Source organism: Eublepharis macularius, chromosome 7 (genome assembly GCF_028583425.1).
Source record: "Eublepharis macularius isolate TG4126 chromosome 7, MPM_Emac_v1.0, whole genome shotgun sequence".
NCBI lineage: Eukaryota > Metazoa > Chordata > Lepidosauria > Squamata > Eublepharidae > Eublepharis > Eublepharis macularius.
In genome coordinates this window covers 4,676,441-4,698,253 of record NC_072796.1, presented here as the reverse complement: position 1 = coordinate 4,698,253, position 21,813 = coordinate 4,676,441, and the positions used below count along the sequence as shown (strand labels likewise).

At 40.6% G+C, this 21,813-nt stretch overlaps 1 protein-coding gene across 1 annotated transcript in view; it reads left to right on the top strand.

The window, feature by feature from the left end:
* The window catches only part of ANKHD1 (ankyrin repeat and KH domain containing 1), a 110,620-nt gene that overhangs the window by 68,296 nt on the left and 20,511 nt on the right, over positions 1-21,813 (top strand). The window contains 13 exon segments of the mRNA XM_054985433.1: positions 518-1,261; positions 8,075-8,214; positions 8,324-8,435; positions 8,994-9,139; positions 10,477-10,619; positions 11,036-11,249; positions 12,645-12,820; positions 13,083-13,245; positions 14,462-14,557; positions 15,844-15,960; positions 17,136-17,310; positions 19,842-20,298; positions 21,573-21,719. Of these exon segments, the coding sequence (XP_054841408.1) occupies positions 518-1,261; positions 8,075-8,214; positions 8,324-8,435; positions 8,994-9,139; positions 10,477-10,619; positions 11,036-11,249; positions 12,645-12,820; positions 13,083-13,245; positions 14,462-14,557; positions 15,844-15,960; positions 17,136-17,310; positions 19,842-20,298; positions 21,573-21,719 (2,830 nt within the window).

Sequence of the window (21,813 nt, the reverse complement as noted above, 5' to 3'; positions counted from 1 at the left end):
ATGTTTTTAGTATATTTGCACTGGGAGGGCCATGATACTGGGAAGAGTTAACTGTTGGTAGTTTTGTGTTGCATTTCTAGGTGACCACTCCCAGCAGTAAAGGGAGTATACATATACGCACATACTGAATGTTCTGTAATTTAGGCCTTCAGTGTTCACCAATATTGTTCAGAGTTTCATTTGCTTTTGCCTACTAGAAACATTTTTAGCTACTGTAAATATATCAATATGGCTCTCTGTTCACAGTCCAAATTTCTTGGGAGCCACTGTCTAAGGACAATCTTCAGTCTTGAATTTTGAAATAGTTGTATTATAGCTGAAGATAGGATCCACGTTTAAAATTCCTCTTCTGTCTTGTGCTGTCTATCTTGATACCAAGTGTAGGCTGTAATCATGTTATCTTAATGTGATTTGACACTGTGCAACATTAGTTATCAAAGTTTGGGGTGGGAAAAGAGTGGGGAGGTATGGGTTAACTTCAGCATGGCATTTTTTCAAACATTTTTCATGTGCTTAGGTACATCCAAGCAGAAGTCAACTTCCCTTCAGGTAGCAGATCAGGACCTACTGTCACCTTTTCACCCATACCAGCCTTTGGAATGTATAGTAGAAGAGACTGAAGGCAAGCTGAATGAACTTGGACAGAGAATTAGTGCTATTGAAAAAGCACAGCTTAAATCATTGGAGTTAATTCAAGGTGAACCTTTGAATAAAGATAAAATTGAAGAACTCAAAAAGAACAGAGAAGAACAAGTACAGAAGAAGAAGAAAATATTGAAGGAGCTGCAGAAGGTGGAGAGGCAGTTGCAGATGAAAACACAACAGCAATTTACCAAAGAATATTTGGAGACCAAAGGTCAGACTGAGACGCCCCTTTCTCAGCAGCAGCAGTGCCCACACACAGGTGTCCTCCCAGAAGTGGAAGGAAATGAAAGTCTTCCTATGGATAACTTTTCTGGGTTATCTCAGGTTGACAGTGTCCTGTGTAAAGATGAGCAGCAGCAGTCTCCACCATCTCCTGAGCAAACTGAGTTTGCCCCTCTTCAGCCTTTGTCAACACAGTGTAATTTTTCAAGTAACGTAGGTTGTAATGGGACAGATTCTTTCCAACTTCGCAAAGTCTTAGGTAATCAGCAAAATGTAGGACAGCAGCAGCCAATTGCTGGACATGGGCAGGGGCTGTTAGTTCAAGAACCAGACGGATTAATGGTTGCCACTCCAGCACAGACGCTTACCGACACTCTTGATGACCTGATAGCAGGTGGGTTGAGAAATAATACATTTTCTTGCATTACTGTGTGTGCTCAGTTTCCTTTGCTCTCAACTCCTATGACAAGGCAGTTTTCCCTGGTGCAAATACTTTATGGATATTTCTTAGCATGCTTAATGTTGGCGTTCATATATAAATTCCCAAGTGTTTTGGGTTGCTTTATCAAAGGCAAAATATTTAAATCTTTTTGTTTTATTGAACTCTTATGTCATCCACCCTGTCTAAGGTGTCACTAGACCTCATGTTTTATCTTAACTTTCTGACATAATTTTGTGTTGTGATAATTTTTACGGAAAGTCTGGTCATGGGAATCCACAGTGTTAGCATGTATGAAATCCTATGATTATAGAGCTGTTTAGCCAGTGGCCTCAACGCAAGGCGTTGGCTGTGTGCAGATCCTTCGTTGAGCTCCTGACTAGGTAGCGCTCTTGTGGAGGTTCCGTATGAGGGCTGCCCACATGGCTGCCACAATGTGGGTGAGTTTGAGGACGCCTTGGTAGCTTAAATACACCAACAAGCTTATTGAAATGCAACTTTTGTACTTAACCTAATTTTTTCTCTTGAGTTTTCCTACAGCTTAGACCTATTAGAACAGGAGATGAGCAGTGCTGGTAGCTCCTTCTCCCGCTCCCTCAGTTAATGGGTTGGGCCAGTGCATTGGGAAGTAGATTTATCTTGGTAACACAAACACTATGTTATACCAGCAACCGTCAGTCTTGCTGAGTCCCTTTTTTTTTGATAACTCAAATTATAGTGGTTGATCAGAGGTTTGCTTTTTGTACTGGGTTATATATGCCCACATACACAGGTGGAAACTTTCACATATCAGCTGTATTTTAGTTGCAGAGGAATTGGTGCAGATGAAAACAAGAAGGGTCTGAAGGATTTCTCCTGAAGGACCCTCTGCGGTGCTTGCCACGCAATTGGGCTGGCTTCTTTTATTTTCTTTGCCATCTTTGGCAGAGGATCAGTGTTACTTCCCCATATGGTTTTGCCTTTTAGGGTGAAATATACTGCTGTGGCATTCCTTCCTATGGCAAGAACCCCAGGTAACTGAAGAGGATTTTGATATACTGAAATTAGTATCGATACACCTCAAGTCTGAAAAAAAACCCAGTGTTTTGTGTTGTTGAATCGAATACTGGCTTTGTGTTAGGTACTGGAAATATCCTGTATTCCTAAATTTGATGGAAAAAATACAAAACATGGCCTCTTCTGAGACAAAGTGGTAGTGTGTGCTTTATTAAATGGTAAATTATTGCTGGAAGGTGCATGTATCTTTTTGAAAACAGGTTTAGGGCTAAATTTTGAAGAGGTTATATGCAGGAAAGAGATTTGTGTGGTTATTAAAACTAAGCCCGGAGTACCTTTGTACAGACACAATTGTAATTTTCAGACACTAGCGTTTGTATTATTACTCCAGGCCTAGATAATGCTTTCTCATGAAGAAAGGATGTTTATGAAGTCGGTGGATTGATCGATCTGGTTGGTAGCTCCATTCAGTGACCTGTTTTCACTGCTTTATGTTTAAGGTGTTGGATTTCCCAGCGGTACAGGAGAGGCCTGGATGTGGCATTCTCCTTTCTCAGCATTTGTATAAAGCCTCAAAGGAATAATGTCTAAGCAGTCTGTGCCATAGTAAGCTTATGAAATGCTAGGGCTGCTTTAACAGTAGCAGGCCCAATCTGGTTGTTCATATAGGCTGTTGACGTGGTGCACAGAGTACTTGCCGTCAGGAGAAATATGTGTTGTTAGCCTCTGGTTACCTGTTAATCCCTCAGCACTGCTAAAATTAAGTATAGAAGCAACTGCTAAAGAACTACTTAGGCTTCAGTTGTATAAAAATGAGAAAACACAGGAATTGAACTGAGCTGGAAAAGAAGCAGCAGATTTCATTAGTATAGGAATATTTAGGAATTGTTTTGGACATAAGAGGTCTTAATTGAATCTCCTTTTACTGAAGTAGTATATTAAGTTTGTGGGGAAATGATACTTTTGGGGGAGAGAGTTAAATATTTAGCTTTCTGACACTTCCAGAACATTTTGCATCTCTCTACTTCACATTTGTCTATGCGAAAATGAGCTGGGAAAGTTAAAAATGGCATGAAGGGAGGGATCTCTATGCTTATGTCTCTAACTCCCCCCCCCGCACACACACACCCCAAAAATTTGAGAACAGATATTCCACTGTGGCCCAAGTGACAAACTCACACATTTAAGGAATATTTTCGCAGTTCTTTCTATTACGCTGCTCGTTTTTTCATACTCCAATAAGAAGCCTGCAGCATTCTTTGTGAGGCAGGTAGGCATTTTGTTCAAAGTGTTATGAAAAATCCTATTTCATTATGGTAGATGTTTTCAATGGAACTGCTTTTCCAAAGGAAAATAAGTCCCCAAACTTTAGCTTGCTAAAACTATATTCGATGTGGTTGGCTAAGATGTTAGAGAGAGAATCCCATCAATAGAAAATGGCTAGTGCAGGAAGTTGACATACCAGCAGCTTGAACCAGAAGGGCCCCAAAGGTTTCTGCGTTGTTTGACTCTGCTGTCTTCTCACACTGCTGAAGATGTGGAGAGAAGGAACAAGGAGAACAGGATGCTCTCAGCACCGTGTGAGAATTTGGAGGACTGGGGGTGGGGGGGAGATAGTATAAATAGGGGAATAGGGTTGGCTGGGAAAAGGGAGCATGTAAAATACTACTAGGAGTTGAGTGTAAGGAGGCTGTGAAAACCTTGTGTGCAAAGCTTCGCAGTTTTCTGTTTGCCATACATAAGTTTTTTTTCTTGGAGAGGGCCAGGAGGATTGTAACTGTGTTCCCAGCATGACAGGAAGCTTTTTTATATATAGATATGGTACAGCTACAGGCAGTGAATCCCAAGGCCCGTAAGTTAGAACTTTAAGTGAAAAGCTCCATTCCCAAGCACCCATTTTGCAGTGGATTCTTACCAGACTTCACATTAGGTGGTTTTCTGTCTTTGATAATATTCTGGTAGAAGATTCTGGATTTCTCAGCAGTGGGTGTGTATAGATAGCCCTCCTAACCTGGGTGTGAAAGCATATTTTTTACAGATTTTTTAAAAAGGAAAATCTGCATATTGAACAGTTTTTAATACCACTAAATATTAACCGACCTTTTTTAAAATGGGGAAAATTTAACAGGTTTTTTTTTAAAAAATGGGAGGGAAGGGAGGATTTCTTGTAATAAATTGCATAGCAGTGGGTTTCAGCCCCTGCCACCAGTCACCTTCCGAATAACCATTTATAGGAAATCAGCAGTCAGCCTTGCAGCTACTGAATCAAGCTATGTCCTTTACCTTCTGCCTGCTCAATAAACACCCGGGTATAGTTCTGCACACCCAGTCATGTGTTTATCTCAGTGCCGGCCTCCCTGTAGCGGGAGCCTTACTCTGGCATGTCTGTTTTACCAGGAGAATAGATTTGCTGCTCCAGCATGTATTTTTGTGGCAGGTCATGATCTCAAATGATGATCATCCTGTGTCCATATGCCTTCCCCAACCCTGATGCTTTAAAAATAACAAAATCCTATGACATGTGAATCACAGGAGTGCGGACAAGTTGTCATATTTATACACTTTATAAATATAAAACAATTACGACAAAAGACAAGAAATTGTTTTATTTCTTATACAGGCTTTAAAGCATGCTTGTTTTCCTTACATCTTGAGTCAAGAGTCAGCATGGCGTAGTGGATAGAGTGTTGGACTAGGATCTGGAGAGACCTGAGTTTGAATCCCCACTTCTGCCACGGAAGCTTGCTGGGTGATCCTGAGCCTGTCACAAACTCTCAGCCTGGCCTACTTCACAGGGTGGTTGTTGTGGGAAAGTGGAGGAGAGGAGAACGATGTTCTAAATCACTCCCAGCAGAGGAGAAAAGTGGGGTATAAATGCAAATGCATCAAATAACAGTCACTTTTGTCCATAGTCTCAGTGGAGAGGGGTATCTGTTCCTATTAGCAGAAGTTTCGCCATTTGTGGAAGGAACTTGTAGCTACTAAATATGCTCTGCAGTACATTGAGTTGGTAGCGTTTTATAGTTCCAGAATCCACTGGTGAGATAGCACTAGCATTCTATGTGGACAGACGTCAACCTCTTTAGAAATGGATTTTTCTTTGCATTGTTTAATGCATATAATGGTTGGATTTCGTGTTCGTATAATAGTTGTTTCATCAGTATCCTTCTGAGGTCAGTAACTGTTAATCCCAGTGGTTTACAGGATGTGATACAGCCAAAGCCATACTCTTGTTGAATAGCTCAGAAGTCCTGTGCACTGCTGCCCCTTCCTCGCAAATTCCTTCTCAAAAGACTAGCTTTCTAGGATACCCAGCCCCCACACTTACTCCTTATCCCAAACTGTAACAGTGTACATATATTTAATCTCGCATTTCCCATTCCTTCCCTCTTGTCTTCTTTTTGACGATAGATGAGCTTAGGAGCAGTAGTCCTTCCTGGGTTTTGTTTTGCTTATTTTGTAAAATGCTATATATTGTGATGGAGCTGCATACATATAAATACGAATATTGCAGCTTTCTTCTGGGCACATGAACAGAAGCCAGCATTGAGTTGCTTCAGCTGATCCTTTGTGATTTGGGTTGTGTCTCTACCTACATCAGTCATGGGTACACCTTACATATTTCTACTTTTAAAACTAGAAGCACCCAATTCATTTAGTCCACCAGTGATTGAGACGTCCTCTGTGTCCGAATGCTTTACCCGGGAGATGGGCAGGCTTTTAGTTGCCTTAATTTTGTTGAGACTACTGACTGGTTTGTTACACTGTTGGGGAAGGGGTAGACAAATCTCAGTTTATTTCGAGGTTTGTGACATCTAAAACACTCACTACATCTTCAGCACCATAAATCTGATATGCACGATGGCTCCTCTTTCCCACTCAGTGTGCAAATTAAATGATTTGGCAATTTGAAATGTAAACAAGCCATTTCAAGGGTGTTTTATAAATCACAGAAGTCAGTTTTGAGATCATCTCCTTAATTTGACTTCTCAGGTAACAGAAACAACGTTTTCTGCTTTGGTGATGGGATATGACACTGAAATGTTTTCAAATATTTTTACAGTGGCACAGCTGGACTGAACATCTTTTTCCAAATCCAATATAAGTTAGAAATTCTTAGAGTGAATTGAGGAAAAACTTGCAGAAGTACTGTTCTGTGTTCTGCCTGTGTTTTCCACACTGGGTTGTCTCATAACAACATAGACTGTTGTGTAGAAGAGTGAGAGGTAGGAGGAAACAGCAGGTTTTCAACTTTTTAAAAACAGTTATATTGTTAAACCGGTGTCAGCTGCTCTTTTTGGTGCCCCATCTAATCAGACCTTACATTATTTGGTGTAAGGAGTTTGTATGAAACTCAAAACAACCATCTTAGTCTTTTAGTGCTCAGACAAAAATTGACATGGTTGCATTTTCTTGTGTAAAATCAAGTTTACTCTTCACCCTTTGAAATCCTTCTGTTGCTTATCCATCTTGAATAAGGCCTATTCTCTGTACAGTTTTCCATGCTGAATCTTTAAATTAATACAGAAATTAAAGCATATTGGCACAATTTGCCTTTGTTCTTAGGTTAGTTTCTCATATATAGAACATATTCAGAATAGTGTGTAGTGACCAATAATGGGCATTTTTGTCTTAAATGTAAAATGTTAGTATTCAGGTAAGCAGTCAACATGGTCATTTCGGTATCATTTGATTGCTAGGTTTTGTTTCAAGTGTTCTGTGTTAATCCAACAACAAAACAGTTGAGGCTAAACTAGATTTAGCCTCCAAAGATGTAAGCTGCCTATATGTAAAGTTTAAAGTCAAGAAAATGCTTATAATGATGATGTGTTTTTTCATAAAAACTCAGATATAACACAGATATCAGTCAGCAGACACTAATAAAAATTCTTGGTAGGTGAAGTAACCTATCTGTAAGTTGACCTTCGTTGATCATAGGTTGCCTGTCTTCTGCATATCCTTGCTGAATTCCTTCAAAGCAGAAGAATTGGGTCATGCCATTAATTTAATATTTGTGATTCATGTCCTGTACATGATGACACTTCGTCCAATTTCTGGCTTATTTTTCACTTACACATGAAGCTATTCTACCAAGTCCAGCTAGCCCAGCAGTTTCTTCAGTGACTGGTGGTAGCTTTCTAGCATCTCAAGCAGAGAAGAGTCTTTCTCAATACCTGCAACCTTAGATCTTTTAACTGAAGATTTCAGGAATTGAACCTGGGACCTATTCTGTGCAAATCATGTGCTCTGCCGCTGAATTATGGCCCCTTACAAATTATCTAATAATAATTGGTTTATTAGGAAGTTGACTTGTGGTTGCTCAAGTGCATTATCCCAAATCTGAACATATTTCTCAATTTCAAGAATGCATCTGTGAACTCCCTTTAGGGCAGCAAGTGAAAGTTTACTCTTTCAAGCAATGTCTGCTGTAATCAGTGTCTGAAGGTCACTTTAGATTTTGTGCTTAGTGTATGGCACTACTATATCTTTAAAGTTGGGGGGGCATCCATTTTTGAATGTTTTTATAAGGGACATGTTCTATATTTTCCATGTGCACTCTTCACCTTTGTTGAGGGGTGCATGTGTTTTATATTTGAGCATTGGTCCCAGAATGCAAAATTGTAAAGTAAGAATTGGCCCTAAGTGTTTCTAAAACGGGGGCATCATTTTCTATTTTCTTGGCAATTCATGATTAAATAATTAGTAGGACATAATCTGCTCTCTGAGAAAGGAGCTATTCATGCAGCAGATAACATTTTATTTTTTTTCCAGCTGTTAATAGCAGAGTTCCCACTGGCTCCAGTTCCTCAAATGCTACAGAATCGCCTACGCCTGAGCCCTGTTCACAAACACTCAATGTATCTTCTCAGTCGGTGCTCCCCACATACCCTTCCGTTGACATTGACGCGCATGTGAGTAATTATAACTTGGCTAAGTTTTCATAAACATTTCAATAACATAATGGAAAGCAGTAATAGATATTGTTTTGTCCTAAAATTAAAATATGTCTTTCCCATTAAGACTGAGAGTAACCATGATACCGCGCTGACTCTTGCTTGTGCTGGCGGACACGAAGAACTCGTCTCTGTGTTGATAGCACGAGGTGCCAGTATAGAACACAGAGACAAGAAAGGTAAGCTTTCTAAGCACTACTACCTCTCTGTGGTTTTATTAGTCCATCAGAGTTTCCGTAACTTCTTAGCTGCTGAAGTTCTTGTTTTTCCTGGCTTTGCAACAGAATGACAAGTGTGGGAGAGTTTGATTCTTCTTACTATATGAGACTAGAAGCAATAATTGAAGATGGTGGATTTCGCACCCCTTTGGGCACAGACTTGTTTCTTTAAAATGTTTAGGCCCTGACTCTCAGCAGTTTGCATACAAGATGGTGTCCAGCAACAGTTAATAATACAAAATGATCCAGAAACAGGTATAAAGACTTGTAACAAGCAAACACTAAAACCATTGTTAAGATCAGTAAAAATACAATTGCAATAACAACAAAATAGAACTGGTGTGAAAACCCATGAATAGCAGCATGAATTTAAACAGATTTTCTGCTTTATTTTACCTCTGCCATCTTCAGACTCTTTATTTTCTGGCTCTTAAAGTATCAGTCTTTTTCCTTTCAGTAGCTCTTACGTTTTTTACTTTTGCTCCCTAAAATAGCTTCTAATGTGATCATTTCTGTTAGGTTTCACGCCGCTGATTTTAGCTGCAACGGCTGGACATGTTGGCGTGGTGGAAATCCTTCTAGACAAAGGTGGGGATATAGAAGCACAGTCTGAACGTACTAAGGACACTCCACTCTCATTAGCATGTTCTGGTGGACGCCAAGAGGTAAATGTTTCTCATCTTTGGTGGGTTTGGCATGCAGTTATGTTAAACGTCGTGATCTTATGTTGGGTGAACTTTTAGAAGTCCAGTATGTTTCCCTATTTCCGTTCAGCATTCCACTGCACATTATTACATTATGTATACCGTATGCTAGAAATATCTATTTTTTGTGTTGATTAATAGTGGTAGACATGTCTCCAGCTTTCTTTATAGTAGTTCTTAGGGTATATTTAATATTCAGTAGATACTTAACTTGTTTCTGTAGAAATTTATAAGAACAACGTTCGATTTATATACCGCCCTTCAGGACAACTTAACACCCACTCAGAGTGGTTTACAAAATGTGTCATTATTATCCGCACAACAAAACACCCTGTGAGGTGGGTGGGGCTGAGAGAGCTCCAGAGAGCCGTGACTAGCCCAAGGTCACCCAGCTGGCTTCAAGTGAAGGAGTGGGGAATCAAAACCGGCTCTCCAGATTAGAGTCCCGTGCTCTTAACCACTACACCAAACAAAGTACATAGTCTTTAGAATAGTTCTTAAATACATAAATGCTCCCTTTAAAGTTATTCATGAAAGTTATTGTCAGGTTGCTAGAAAATCATTGGCAGTTGAGGGGAAAAGAAACTGAAATAGGATAAAAATGCTTTTATCCTATCCAGGCGTACCAGAAATTATGTAACATCTGTGCATTACTTACATTACCTGTCCTTCAAAATTATGTGTAAAGTTTTGTTGCATTAAACCATTAAACCGACACATTTTGGATGCTATGCATGTACATCCCGTTCCAAAGTTGCATTCAGTTCATAGATGCAGAACAGAGGTGTCCAGTCTTGCTCAGCCATCCATTGTAAATTCTGCACAATATCAGATGTATGAGAACAGGACCTTAGTCTGTTTCCTATTTTTGTATCTGGTGTGTGTGTGTGTGTGTGTGTGTGTGTGTGTGTGTGTGTGTGTGTGTGTGTGTGTCTCGGTATATGTTTCTTCCAGTTTTACAAGAAAGGTTTCTAACTCATAAAATAGGGCATGGGCATGCAAATAATTTGGGATGAGTCGATAAGACTTGCATGCTGACTAAGTAAAATAATAATAATTGGTGCCAAGTGCAGTGCTGCTGTCATCTTTGTATACCATTGTATGATGATGGCTAGCAGCAGGTTCTTTGTATACGTATGAAGCAATAGGCATGATGCTACAGAAGAACTTGGGTGCTCTAGCCTGAGCTTTTGCTCTTCCTGGCAATCGGTTATGCACAAAACGATTGGGGTGCTTGTTGATTCTGCCCAGTGCTGGAGGCCATTGCCTTATCCTCTTCACACTGTTGTATGTCTCAGGTGGTTGACTTGCTGCTGGCACGTGGAGCAAACAAAGAGCACAGGAACGTGTCTGATTATACACCTCTAAGTCTTGCTGCATCGGGGGGATACGTGAACATTATAAAGATACTTCTTAATGCTGGAGCGGAAATTAATTCAAGGTAACAGGCTGTGTTCTGGTTCGGCTCAAGATGGGTGATTTGCATTTCATCTTTACTATCCTTAAATATTGCTACCAGTGGGGGTTTTTAAGGCCTATAGAGGGATCTGTTAAACCGTCCTGCTTTATTGATACTGTTCAGTAGAGCAGGTACTGGTGACAAATGTATGGCGTATTCTCTGTCTTAATTTTATAATTTTAAAATGTCATGATTTAGTAGTGGTACCTGCTAGTTTGTAAAGTTTGGGGTTTTTTTTTACATCCTGCCTGCTTTAGATGGCTTTTATATATGTCCTATTTTTTCTCCAGTTTTTTAAAAAATATTATTTTTAAAAATATGCATCTTCCTGTGAAAATACTTATTTCTTTGACCGTTAACCATGTTTGTCAGTCATAACTATTATTTCATCACTGTAGGACTGGGAGTAAACTAGGCATTTCTCCTCTGATGTTGGCGGCTATGAATGGCCATGTTCCTGCAGTGAAGCTGTTGCTTGATATGGGCTCAGATATTAATGCTCAGATTGAAACCAATAGGAACACAGCTCTCACCCTAGCCTGCTTCCAAGGCCGAGCAGAGGTGGTCAGTTTGCTTTTGGACAGAAAAGCCAACGTTGAACACAGGGCAAAGGTAAGCAGACAGGCAAACATTTCCATTTCCTCCCAAGAAAGTTGTGGTTTTAAGGACCAGGCAGTGCAGATCTGGCGACCTCAGCCTGCTTTACTGATCAGAAAACGAACCAGCCCAGCTAATACTGTTGGGTCATCAGTGGGCAGGTCAGAGCATTTCTTAAGCATTGTTGCTATACTTTGAATAACATGCCATTATTCAAGACGTGACACTTGGGATATACTGATTTCAGCAGCATGGGTTTGACTAGAGCATTGATGGATCAGAAGCCACAAGTGAGTTGAGTCCTGTCCTAAGCCAAACTACACTTTAGTGGCTTCATCTTTCACTTAGATTTTTTAAAGTAAAAAGAGAGTAGAGTTCATTGCTGGATACAAGTGAAGAGAGGTCACGTGTATCTTGAAGTTCCATCTGCCAAAATTAAGGAGGTATCTGTGCCCTAAATTCCTGATGACCCAAAAGAGAGATGGACACACAGAGTAAAAATTAAATGTGGGTAGTCCTGTAAGGTTCCTGGATTGCAGGTGGGTCCTGGGACTGAATAGGATAACGGCTAGTACTGTAGTCTGGAGGTCAGTGAATGCGGAGAGGGTTTGCCAGCTGGGAGTGGCAAAGCCTTAGGTGGAACAGACGGGCAAAGAAACACATCTTAATTCAATTTGCCAGGTTGAAGGGCTGGCTAGGAGGGTCAGCCATGTGTGGACCTATGCTGAACTAGGCCCTACAAGTGTACCAGAGTTCTAGTGAGGCATATGTGCAGTAGCTGCACATTGTTGTAACAGATTCCAAACTCTGTGCTGCTATTCAGCAACCAAAGTTGTTTGGGATGTATATTGTTCAATTTTATACTAATTTTATACTTTTCAAATTGTGTACACAGAAACAGTGCTTAAGATTTTAAGAGAATATATTGAGTTTTAATAATAAAGCATACATTGGAAGTGAAAAACTGCAGCATCTACTTTACTCAGAATAAATTGGCCATAAATGTGTGAATTCATTTTCAGATGCTGTAATTTTATTCCAAGCTTGCTCTTTGTAGAGCTGCTTAAATCTGCTGTGGGGGTGGGGGAGCTGTTGTTGCAAAGAACAATGAAACATCAAGAGAAGTTTTCATTAGATAGCACAGCAGCACTGAATGATAAAGAGAACTTGATACAGAGTATTATGTGATGGGAATGACAATTTTGTAGGGCCCAGAAGAATCTTTCTGCTGATCCTTTGGTATGGTCTGTCTTGGTAGTCTCCAGCCTCAAAACTTATTTTCTCTGGCATAGGAGGATTGCAAAGGGGCTGTACAATAAGTCCTGTGCTGTCTCCTAGCTAATAATAATTTTGAAATCATGTTTAGAATTGTTTTCTATAGACGTGATTCAAACACATTCTCTTAAACAGACTGGGCTCACCCCTCTGATGGAAGCTGCTTCTGGGGGATATGCAGAAGTTGGAAGAGTTCTTCTTGATAAAGGAGCAGATGTCAATGCTCCTCCCGTGCCTTCCTCAAGAGATACTGCTTTAACAATTGCAGCAGATAAAGGCCACTACAAGTTCTGTGAGCTCCTGATTAATCGGTATGGAGTTTCCTGTCGTTCTTTGTTGTTGTTCTTCGCCATCTATGTACATAGCACTTTTCAGAGTAACGGGCAAAACTCAGGCTAGTCCCTGCCCTAAAAAACTTACCAGTCCTTGGCAAATCCTGTTTAACTCTTGTGATGGTGAGAGATGTTCTGAAGCTATTGATACTCGATATTTGACTGATGTCTGCAAGCAAGTTGCGTTTCTGTTTCTGCCTCAATTACTTGTCATCTGCAATTGTATTCTAACTCCTTTCAGGGGAGCACATATTGATGTTCGGAACAAGAAAGGAAACACACCGCTCTGGCTGGCAGCAAATGGTGGCCACCTTGATGTAGTGCAGCTGCTCGTGCAGGCAGGAGCTGATGTGGATGCCGCAGATAATCGTAAAATCACGCCCCTTATGTCAGCATTTCGTAAGGTAAGTGGGTAGAACTTGTTCTGAAAGTGAAGGTTCGGCACATTTTCTTCAGCTACTTCGTCCTTTGGAAGGAACTCTTCCTTTGTTTAACTTCTCTTGAGGCTGGGCAGTTGGGCTGAAGCGCAGAGGTTTGAGATGGCCATCCTAATGCTTGAAGAACATTTGAAGAAGCAGCTGCAGTTGGCCAAAAGTGCTTTTCCTTACAGCCTCATGCAGAGTTTGCTAATGCAGACTGCTTATGGTTATTCTGTGACTAGGAAAAACCCTTGCCCTGTTCATATTCTGTATCTCAGCCCAGACAAAGGAAAACAGATTCTGGGACTGAGATTTGTTGCAAATTAAATCTTAGCCCTCTGAGATCTGTGTACTGAAGTAAGCAGCTAGGGGAATTCCCTTGAGGAAGAGGACTTTCTAGGAAGTCGCAACCAATGGGGTCAAGGGGAGCTTGAAAATTGCAGGACCCCATAAAGATACCATGAAGGAAAATGATGCACTGGTGGCGATAAAAAGTTGTGAAGAATTTTTTTCTTGCCCCACCAAGGATCTCTGGGAAAGGCAGGATTATCTTCTGAGGCTGTTGAGTCACCTTTCCCACAGGATCAATAGGACATCACATGCTGCAGTCTCTGCCAGGCATCCCCCTTTGCCATCAGAAACAGACATTAGCAAACTACTATTTTACATCATTTCTGATTTATTGATTTTGAAGAAACAAAGAACTATGCTTGGCGCCGAAAGCTCATTGCCACTACTGGAAATCTTAAGGCTTGCTCTCTGGTTAAGTTTCTCTCAACATTTCCCTCACATTTCCAAGCATTTCTTTGCAGCCATGAAGACACGACAATTTCAAAAAGCAAGCAAAGAAACTTAGATTACCAACAAGCTTAAGTATTGTGTTTTTGATGCACTTCTGCAGAAGTGTAGTAAATACACAGCCCTGAATGTACGTTTCCAGATGCTGAAGAAATACAGGAGATAACACTGTTTATCATACTTGCTTTCAAATGATTTTGAGCATCTGACAGGTCTAAATAGGTCTTTGTCTTATGCAGCATGGCAAGGCTAATGCTACATTTTAGCTGAGATTATCTACTCCTATTTAATACGGATCCCCTTGGTTTTAAAGTGGCGTATATAACTGTTGCAAATTTTAGCTGCTTTTCTGAACAGATTAAATTGGAAAATTGTTTTCCCCCCCCCCCCTTTTCTGCTTCAGGGCCATGTGAGAGTAGTTCAGTTTTTGGTGAAAGAAGTGAACCAGTTTCCTTCAGACATTGAATGCATGAGGTACATAGCGACGATAACTGACAAGGTAAGTTCCAGGAAGAGCTTTAGTCTGTTCTCAAGTAATGTAGTTAACTACACACAGCACATTGAAGTGCTTGATGGCAGATCAGATGTTGAGTGGCAAGCACTGATTTAAACATGCCTAAAAAGCAGCGTGTGATAGGAACCACAGGTTCCTATCCACCACAGGTAACTGTAGCTAACAGCAGCTTTGGAAATTAGAACTAGTACTTTTTTGTGTGCTCTGCTGCTAGCATGAAAAAGCACTTTTACAATTGCAATATGATTATTTGTAACTGTTGTCTTGGCGGCCTATCAAAAACCATTTAAGTAAGAACGGTGTGGGAATGGAGACCTTTGTTTAGCACAAACAATATTGTTTGCATGATTTGTGGTTTGTGCAGCCACGTTCCACCCATCAGTAACAAGTGTGCTACCTGAGAGTAGTCTTACATTGATGATATCCGAAAATTATTTTGAGTGCCTTGCTTCTTCAAGTTTTGTTTTAAAAGAGTGGTGATAAATGCAGAATAAATTACTGCCTGAATTGATGCTGAGAGGCCCTCAGTGTTCTGTGAATGCCCGTGGGCAGTTGAAAACTGATGTATTTGTGCAGAGTCACCAAATGACTGCCTGAATATTGCAGTTGGGAGGGATGGCGCACTGATGCTCAACAGCAAGTTATCTGTTCAGGGACAAGACCAGATTTAAACATGCAGAAGCAGCAGCATGTGGTCTGAAGGCAAATAACGCATTTCCTGCGTGTACAGACAACTCCATTCAATGGAAGTCTGAAATGCAACCCTTCTTCTTGACATGCTGGATGTCAACCACAAAGACTGTTCATGGGAAAGAATTCAAACATGTATTTCCCCCAAAACCATTTGGAATCTGACACGCATGTAGCACGCTCTATATTTAACCCTTTTTTTAAAAGTTTCTGCTAATCCAGCATGAAAGTCATTTTCTGATTTTTGGAATGCCATGATTCCAAAATGAGTAGGTGGACGTCTGGCTGCTGGAAGATATTTTAGTTGCAGCAGGCAGCTCTGCCAGTACTAAGCCCCCTATTTCAACATTTGTTTACATTTTCAGGTCAGTTAATAAAGGTATAAACATTTGCTTTAATATGTGTATCTTTTAGAATATTTTAGGTCATCCTGATCACTTACTGTAATTTCAGAATGTTGCATAATTCAGTATCTACAAAAACATTCTCCAAATGCAGTATCTGTGCATGTACATGAAGTATTCTAAGTGTCTAAAAGATGTCAAGGGTGGTTCCCATAACATAGTCGCTCTCTTATACAGGATTTGTTAAAAAAATGTCACCAGTGTGTGGAAACCATTGTGAAGGCCAAGGACCAACAAGCTGCTGAAGCAAACAAGAATGCCAGCATCCTGCTGAAAGAGCTAGATTTGGAAAAGGTAAGAGGGAGGGCTGCAGTTCCACAGACATTGAAGTGGCTCACCCCTCTCACTGAGCCGTCCTCCGTCACATGATAAAGTAGCTACAAGAGGGAAGATGAAATAATCATCATATGAAGAGATCTTTTCTGGAGTCATCTTCTGTTCCATGCCTGACCCCATTTAGGCTAAATAGAGCTGAGAAGCCATGTGTGTATACATGTGCGTGCACACACACATCCCCCTCTCTTTCTGAGTTAGAGAAGGGCCGTTGAACTTTTTCTTCTTCCTCCCTTCTCTGGATACTTTATGATTGTAGTAGTAAGGCAGAATCCCAGAGAATTGAAGAGGAGGTGGGTGGGTTAACAGACTTCTGAGTAGTCAAAGTAAAAGAAATGGGTAGTAGAAAATGATTCATGCACACATGTATACAATCAAAATTCCTATGTGCTTACTAAAATGTGCTTTAAAGTAGGTCACGGAGAGCAGATATAGATATTGGCATCCAGTTGCCTTAACGAACTACAGTGTCGAGTTAAATTATTTCTTAGAGGTATTAGAGAAACAAAACTTGTTTCTGATAGACAGCCAGATACACTGCTAGATGGGGCTGTGGTGCTGATAGCAAGCTAGCAGTTAAGGAGCTCATTCTGCCCCTTCAGAAGTTAGCCATCCTTGTACTAAGGCATTAGAACATGTATCCTCTTCCCAGAGGATCTGTCTGCCAGGACTCACAAACTGAAGAGAGCATGAACTGTTTAATTATAGTTTTTTATAAGCTAAGAAGAAACGTCAGCATTAGCTTTTTGTAGGACAAAGAACAATGTTGTCTTGTGTGATAAATGACATGCTAGTTTGGGGGTTCATTGGTTTCTGAACCAAGAAAAAATACAATAGTAAAATTTTGAATCTGGTAAATAATGTGCTAAGTCTGTTCTACTGTCATACCACTACAACTGTCAAATATTAAATAAAAATTCTTAGGTTTGACGTTGGCATACAATAATGACTCCATACAAAATGAGATTAAAATACAGATAGGAGCAGAGCAACAGTGCAGCAAAACCAGTACAGAATATTACTTATCAGGGCGTATAACCATGGCACTGTAGAGAAACTTAGCTACTATTTCAGTTATTTCCCCATCTGGGTTGTCAAGGCATACAATCATTAAACAGTAGTTTGTTTTTACACAGTCCCGAGAAGAGAGCAGGAAGCAGGCTCTTGCAGCAAAAAGAGAGAAGAGGAAGGAGAAGAGAAAGAAGAAGAAAGAGGAGCAGAAAAGAAAACAGGAGGAAGATGAAGAGAACAAACCTAAGGAAACATTAGAGCTGCAAGAAGATGAAGATGAAGAAGAGAATGATGAGGATGGTAAGGAACTCCTTTGCCCCCTCAAATTCCTACTTAACAAGCAAAAAGTTTGGTTAGATGACTGAATTTTCTACACGTAAAACTTTTGTGTGGGAATTTAGCACTTATCCAAATTGCAATGGTTACCAGTGTATTGTCGAAGGCTTTCATGGCTGGAGAACATTATTTGCAGATTTTCTGGGCTGCACGGCTGTGGTCTTGGTATTGTAGTTCCTGACGTTTTGCCAGCAGCTGACTGGCCTCTTCAGAGGTGTAGCACCGAAAGACAGAGATCTCTCAGTGTCAATATGTAGAGAAGATGTTAGCAGGTAATTTATATCTACTCAGGAAGGTGGGTTTGGGCTGAGTCATCCTGTAAGAGTTTCCCAGGGTGTAGAATGCTGATGGGGGGAAGCTTCACTGTATCCTGAGGAGGTTCTTTTGCATATGGATTGGTGGTTGATATGCTAATCTTATCTGCAGGGCTATTGTAAGATGTAGAGTATTTTGTTAGTCTGGTGTTTTTCAGGACTGGAAGCCATACCCTATTCATTCTTAAACACTCTTCTTTCCTGTTGAAATTGTGTTTATGCTTATGAATTTCAGTGGCTTCCCTGTGCAATCTGACAAAGTAGTTGGATGTGTTGTCCAGTATTTTAGTGTCCTGGAATAAGATACTGTGTCCTGTTTGAGTTAGGCTATGTTCAGCCACTGCTGATTTTTCAGGTGGGCCAAGTCTGCAGTGTCTTTCATGTTCTTTTATTCTTGTCTGGATGCTACGCTGTGTGGTCCCGCAAGGGGAGGAACGCCATCAAGACCCTCAGTGCGGATCCAGACATCATTATTCTACCAGCTGACAAAGGCAATGCCACAGTGATCATGAAAACAGAAGAATACAAAAGGAAGATTAAGGAACTTCTGGACCCTTCCACATCTAAAAAACTAAAACGAGATGCAACCTGCAAAATCACCAGGCTAACAAACGCCCTGATCAGGAATTCCTCACTTCATCCCGACATGCACAGAAAACTGTGCAAGACAGAAGCACATCCACCACGACTTTATGGACTCCCTAAAATTCATAAGGATTCAGTCCCACTCAGACCCATCGTGAGTGCCATTGGTTCACCGACATATGAATTAGCTAAACATCTGGCCGATCTTCTACAGGACCACATCGGAAAAACCACATCTTACATCAAAGATTCAGCACATTTCATCAACAAAATCAGTCCTCTGAAACTCAATCCACAGGACATACTCGTCAGTTTTGATGTTGTATCCCTTTTTACTAAGGTTCCGGTAAAAGACACAATCGCACTTATTAATCAGATTTTTCCAGAGGATGTAACAGCCTTATTTCATCACTGTCTGACAACCAGTTACTTCCAAGGGGATAACAAATTCTGTTAACAAATGGATGGGATGGCCATGGGAAGCCCTCTCAGCTTGGTTATAGCAAACTTTTACATGGAAGTATTTTGTTAGTCTGGTGTTTTTCAGGACTGGAAACCATGCTCTATTCATTCTTAAACTCTCTTCTTTCCTGTTGAAATTGTGCTTATGCTTATGAGTTTCAATGGCTTCCCTGTGCAATCTGAAAAACACCAGACTAACAAAATACTCTACATCTTACAATAGCCCTGCAGATAAGATTAGCATATCAACCACCAATCCATATGCAAAAGAACCTCCTCAGGATACAGTGAAGTTTCCCCCATTAGCATTTCACACCCTGGGAAACTCTTACAGGATGACTCAGCCCAAACCCACCTTTCTGAGTAGATATAAATTACCTGCTAACATCTTTTCCACCCATTAACACTAAGAGATCTCTGTCTTTCGGTGCTACACCTCTGAAGATGCCAGTCACCGCTGCTGGCGAAACGTCAGGAACTACAATGCCCAGACCACAGCCATACAGCCCAGAAAATCTACAACAACTAAGATTACCAGTGTATTGTAAAGACATTGTGTAGGGGAAGTACGTGTTCTTCAGGTTGTCTGACTATCCCAGTTCACTGTTTCCCTTGCCACTGGGTAAGAAGCAGCCCCAAGCAATGTATAAGCATGCACAGCAGCTATCATGCCACCACGGTAATGGAAAACCGCAACCTATATAATCGTTTTTCTAAACTCTTTCCTTGAAGCTTTTAGCTTAACTTTTTATTCATCATTCCCAACTGAAAATGGATCTTAGGTTCATAGGCTGAATTTGCTCAAGCTCAGCCCTTGTTACTCTTATCTGCCTCTCCTGTCGTTGTGACTTTCTTTTTGTCAAAATTAAAACTGTAAACTCCTTGCATCTTGCCCAGATCATTTCTCTTAACAGTATAGTTAGTGAACAGAAGAAAACCAAGTAGCACTTCCTAAAAGTGACATGATTAAAATAAAGGTAATCCATTACCATTCAAATAATTAATGAAATACTTTTAAAATGGATTAGGCTTCTAACATTCTTGTTAGTTTAATGCGTTGGACGTGACGACAGGCTACAGGTCTGAAACATGCGGTTCTGGCTTATAACACTGAGTGTTCGTTTTTTGTTTCAGTGGATCAAGAAGTTCCTTTAGAGCCTCCAAGTGCAACTACAACTACGACTATTGGAATATCAGCAACATCAGCTACTTTCACAAATGTGTTTGGAAAGAAAAGGGCCAATGTGGTGACAACTCCCAGCACAAACAGAAAAAACAAGAAGAATAAAACAAAAGACACTCCTCAAAACGTGCAGATAATTTTACCAGACCAGCATATAAGTCTAGCACAGCAAAAAGCAGATAAAAATAAAATCAATGGTGAGCCACGGGGTGGTAGTGCTGGTGGGAACAGCGATTCTGACAACTTAGACAGCACAGATTGCAACAGCGAGAGTAGCAGTGGTGGTAAAAGCCAAGAACTGAACTTCACGATGGACATGCACTCTTCAGGCGACAGAAGATATGCCTCTGCGCTCCTCCCTTCTCAGGAAGACAAGACCAATGCCTCGGCTTCTAAAGTGCAAACCAGGTAGTTCTTGAGCTTGTTTCTTGCCTTGTCCTAGTTAAAGTTACTCATGGAGATGCTGCATGCTAATTTGAGAGCCTTTGTCAGTCTCTGGCCCTGGCTTGTTAGAATGGGTGTTCAGCACTGCTTCACGTATCCAACTGTGCTTGTGGTATATTTTTGTGCAGCTTTTGAATGAGCCTGAACCAAGATTGTCACCTATTGTTGACTCTTTAGTGTCTTTGTAGATAATAACAACAACAAGAACAACAACAACATTCGATTTATATACCACTCTTCAGGGTGGCTTAATGCCCACTCAGAGCGGTTTACAAAGTATGTCACTATTATCCCCACAACAAAACACCCTGTGAAGTGGGTGGGGTGAGAGAGCTCCAGAAACCTGTGACTAGCCCAAGATCACCCAGCTGGTTTCAAGTGGGGAATCAAACCCGGTTCTCCAGATTAGAGTCCCACGCTCTTAACCACTACACCAAACTGGCTCCCAGTTTTGCTGTGCCAGATGTAACATCCTTGATAAAAGTTGGTTGTCGAACAAATGAAGCCATATCTTTAAATCTCCATGACAAGGTATTCTGATGAAAATCATGATGGGCACTTGCTGTCTTTACTGACTTGCTGATGTTGCTTGTTTCTGTCCTGTGACTTCTCTGGTCTCTGGATAAACCAAATACAATACTTTGGTCAGATATGCCTGTACACCAAATTTTCTATCAGGCTGCGTATTGTTAAGTATTTTATTTCCTGTCTCATCCCATAGGGTTCTCAAGTTGAAAATACATGTTTTGAAGATGATCATTTAAGTAAAATGGTACTTCTGATTTCATGGGAAGCAGTTTTTTTAGAGAGATCTAATTGTGTGTGTTGCTGTGAACCTTTGCTTTGTGTTGCAGCTTCAGCTCTTGTAGCTGATGAAAAACTATCCACCACCCCCTGGTTTGCCCTTAACTAATGCAACTGCAAAAGCAAAAGAAAAGAAATATTTGCCATTTACCAAGAAAAAGTGCCCCCCCCCCCTAATTAAGCATTAGAAGGGCAGTGTTCCTAGTAAGAAGACGACATACTCCTGGTTCTGCACTGCTTGATCCTTTTGGATATTGGTTTGTGCCTGTTGAGCACTTTAAAAATCCTGCTAACATATGAGCCTTTGAACCAATCCCCATTATCAGTTAACTGTTTATTGTTTGATGGAGGATAACAAATGCAGTGTTTGGAGAAGAGCTTGTTTTGGCAGCTTACTAATTTCTCCCTACTAATCAATCCCACTTTATTCCTAGACTTGAAGGTGAAGCAAATCCAAATTCGTTATCGGCAACTTACAAGTCTGTGTCCCTGCCTTTGACGTCTCCAAACATAAAGCTGAATCTGACGAGTCCAAAACGAGGACAGAAAAGAGAAGAGGGCTGGAAAGAAGTTGTGAGAAGGTAAGTTTGATGAAATGAAGTCTGATCTTTTATGAGCATATGAAATGATGATCTAGTTGATGTCAAATTAGAATTGAGGCCCAGGGGAGTAGCA